The sequence below is a fragment of the Tachypleus tridentatus genome, chromosome 7, assembly GCF_004210375.1.
Source record: "Tachypleus tridentatus isolate NWPU-2018 chromosome 7, ASM421037v1, whole genome shotgun sequence".
NCBI lineage: Eukaryota > Metazoa > Arthropoda > Merostomata > Xiphosura > Limulidae > Tachypleus > Tachypleus tridentatus.
The window spans coordinates 130,526,109-130,529,749 of record NC_134831.1 but is presented as its reverse complement, the minus strand read 5'-3'; the positions used below and the strand labels follow the sequence as shown (position 1 = coordinate 130,529,749).

General features: G+C 31.2%; 1 protein-coding gene across 6 annotated transcripts in view; it reads right to left on the bottom strand.

Annotated features, from left to right (window-relative positions):
* The window catches only part of LOC143256602 (synaptotagmin-1-like), a 54,337-nt gene continuing 50,696 nt past the window's right edge, over positions 1 to 3,641 (bottom strand). For all 6 annotated transcript variants that reach the window (XM_076514014.1, XM_076514018.1, XM_076514013.1 and 3 more), the window contains exons 8-9: positions 1,100 to 1,233; positions 1 to 733 (exon numbers count right to left, since the gene is read on the bottom strand). In XM_076514014.1, coding sequence (XP_076370129.1) covers positions 542 to 733; positions 1,100 to 1,233 — 326 coding nt within the window. In that variant the 3' untranslated portion in view covers positions 1 to 541. The remainder of the gene's footprint in view (positions 734 to 1,099; positions 1,234 to 3,641) is intronic.

Below are 3,641 nucleotides of genomic sequence, written 5' to 3'. Positions count from 1 at the left end.
CTGAGGTTGTGATGACTTTATTTTTAATTTTGAAGACCTCATGGCTATTTTGGCACTTTAAAACGATCTCAGCATACTTTCTGATTTCGAATTTCTAAATGTCAATTATGTTCTTATATTTTATAAGTAGTCTTACTTCAGTCAGAATCTTATAACTTTATTGTCATTTTATCTATTATCTGAATTTAGAACTGGGTTGCATTGCAATTATTATATTATTTATTAAATTTTGTTAGATACGTTAGTTTATTGTCGTTACACCTAATTATTTAGCCTGGATTCTTGTTTGTGTTTTCATTCACTTAAATGCTTAAACTTTCTATTATTTTTTACTTCGTTTCGGAACTTAATGGTTTCATCCGTTTTATTGACTAAATTGTGTATTTCTATATATGTATATGAATTTAATAAACTAGTTTATATAACCTAAATAAACGTGTAATTCAAATAAATCAGCCCTAAGCTAATTCTTTTAAGTTTATCTTTAACGCTAAACCTATTCTTCATAAGTGTGTGTGTGTATATATATACCATATATTTATTAATTATCACCCCCTTCAGCTGGTTCCTTTAAAGAATGCCACTGTGCAATCGGACGTCGAGGGGAGGCTAGCATGTCCATCCAATGGCGGAGCTCCGTTCCAGTTGCATTGCAACCCAGGATAACGTTTCCTATTGGGTCAGATGTACCAATGCGGTCGTAATCTACGACTGTCACCAATAGTTGAACTTTCTACGAACCAACAATATTAAACAGAATGAATATTTGACTCTTTAATAGCTATATTTACAAGAAAGTTGTGCGGTAAAACACAAAAGATACAAGACTGTGTAGTACGTTAAACGCACTGGAATAATATTCCACTGAAAATATGAATCATTTTAAACTAAGCTAAGTCTGGGAAACTATCGATACATGAAACTTTCTCTCTCTCTTACGAACATGCCTTTGTATGTTTTTAGTATACAAACCTAATGTTAACATCAACATATTTTATTTATATACCGTTACACGCGTCATTTACATATTTTTTTTTCATATGATGCAAGAACAAAAAGTTATTTTTCACGTAACAAGGCACAAAATAAGATTGTTTACCTGAATCTGTTCAAATGGCACCTCAAATGTAAACGACTCGTTATAATAAGGGTTAAGTGTGCACTTCTTAATACTGGTTTTCTTCTTTTTAATCCTTTTACCGTTCATCATGATGGCTATTTTCACATAGGGATCTATAGTTTTAGGGAATAAAACAATACACACTTATTGAACGGAAAAATTATCCATCATCATAGTAGCAGAATCCAAACATATATATATATATATACACACTTATTGAACGGAAAAATTATCCATCACCATAGTAGCAGAATCCAAACATATATATATATATACACACTTATTGAACGGAAAAATTATCCATCACCATAGTAGCAGAATCCAAACATATATATATATATACACACTTATTGAACGGAAAAATTATCCATCACCATAGTAGCAGAATCCAAACATATATATATATATATACACACTTATTGAACGGAAAAATTATCCATCACCATAGTAGCAGAATCCAAACATATATATATATACACACACACTTATTGAACGGAAAAATTATCCATCACCATAGTAGCAGAATCCAAACATATATATATATACACACACACTTATTGAACGGAAAAATTATCCATCACCATAGTAGCAGAATCCAAACATATATATATATACACACACACTTATTGAACGGAAAAATTATCCATCACCATAGTAGCAGAATCCAAACATATATATATATGCACACACTTATTGAACGGAAAAATTATCCATCACCATAGTAGCAGAATCCAAACATATATATATACACACACACACACACACTTATTGAACGGAAAAATTATCCATCACCATAGTAGCAGAATCCAAACATATATATATATACACACACACACACTTATTGAACGGAAAAATTATCCATCACCATAGTAGCAGAATCCAAACATATATATATATACACACTTATTGAACGGAAAAATTATCCATCACCATAGTAGCAGAATCCAAACATATATATATATATACACACTTATTGAACGGAAAAATTATCCATCACCATAGTAGCAGAATCCAAACATATATATATATACACACACACTTATTGAACGGAAAAATTATCCATCACCATAGTAGCAGAATCCAAACATATATATATACACACACACTTATTGAACGGAAAAATTATCCATCACCATAGTAGCAGAATCCAAACATATATATATATACACACACACTTATTGAACGGAAAAATTATCCATCACCATAGTAGCAGAATCCAAACATATATATACACACACACACACACTTATTGAACGTAAAATTATCCATCACCATAGTAGCAGAATCCAAACATATATATATATACACACACACTTATTGAACGGAAAAATTATCCATCACCATAGTAGCAGAATCCAAACATATATATATACACACACACTTATTGAACGGAAAAATTATCCATCACCATAGTAGCAGAATCCAAACATATATATATATACACACACACTTATTGAACGGAAAAATTATCCATCACCATAGTAGCAGAATCCAAACATATATATATATGCACACACTTATTGAACGGAAAAATTATCCATCACCATAGTAGCAGAATCCAAACATATATATATACACACACACACACACTTACTGAACGGAAAAATTATCCATCACGATAGTAGCAGAATCCAAACATATATATACACACACACACACACTTATTGAACGGAAAAATTATCCATCACCATAGTAGCAGAATCCAAACATATATATATATACACACACACACACACTTATTGAACGGAAAAATTATCCATCACCATAGTAGCAGAATCCAAACATATATATATACACACACACACACACTTACTGAACGGAAAAATTATCCATCACCATAGTAGCAGAATCCAAACATATATATATATATACACACACACACTTATTGAACGGAAAAATTATCCATCACCATAGTAGCAGAATCCAAACATATATATACACACACACACACACACTTACTGAACGGAAAAATTATCCATCACCATAGTAGCAGAATCCAAACATATATATACACACACACACACACTTATTGAACGGAAAAATTATCCATCACCATAGTAGCAGAATCCAAACATATATATACACACACACACACACTTATTGAACGGAAAAATTATCCATCACCATAGTAGCAGAATCTAAACATATATATATATATACACTCACTTATTGAACGTAAAAATTATCCATCACCATAGTAGCAGAATCCAAACATATATATATATACACACACACTTATTGAACGAAAAAAATAATCCATCACCATAGTAGCAGAATCCAAACACATATATATACACACACACTTATTGAACGGAAAAATTATCCATCACCATAGTAGCAGAATCCAAACATATATATACACACACACACACACACTTATTGAACGGAAAAATTATACATCACCATAGTAGCAGAATCCAAACATATATATATATATACACACACACACACTTATTGAACGGAAAAATTATCCATCACCATAGTAGCAGAATCCAAACATATATACACACACACACACACA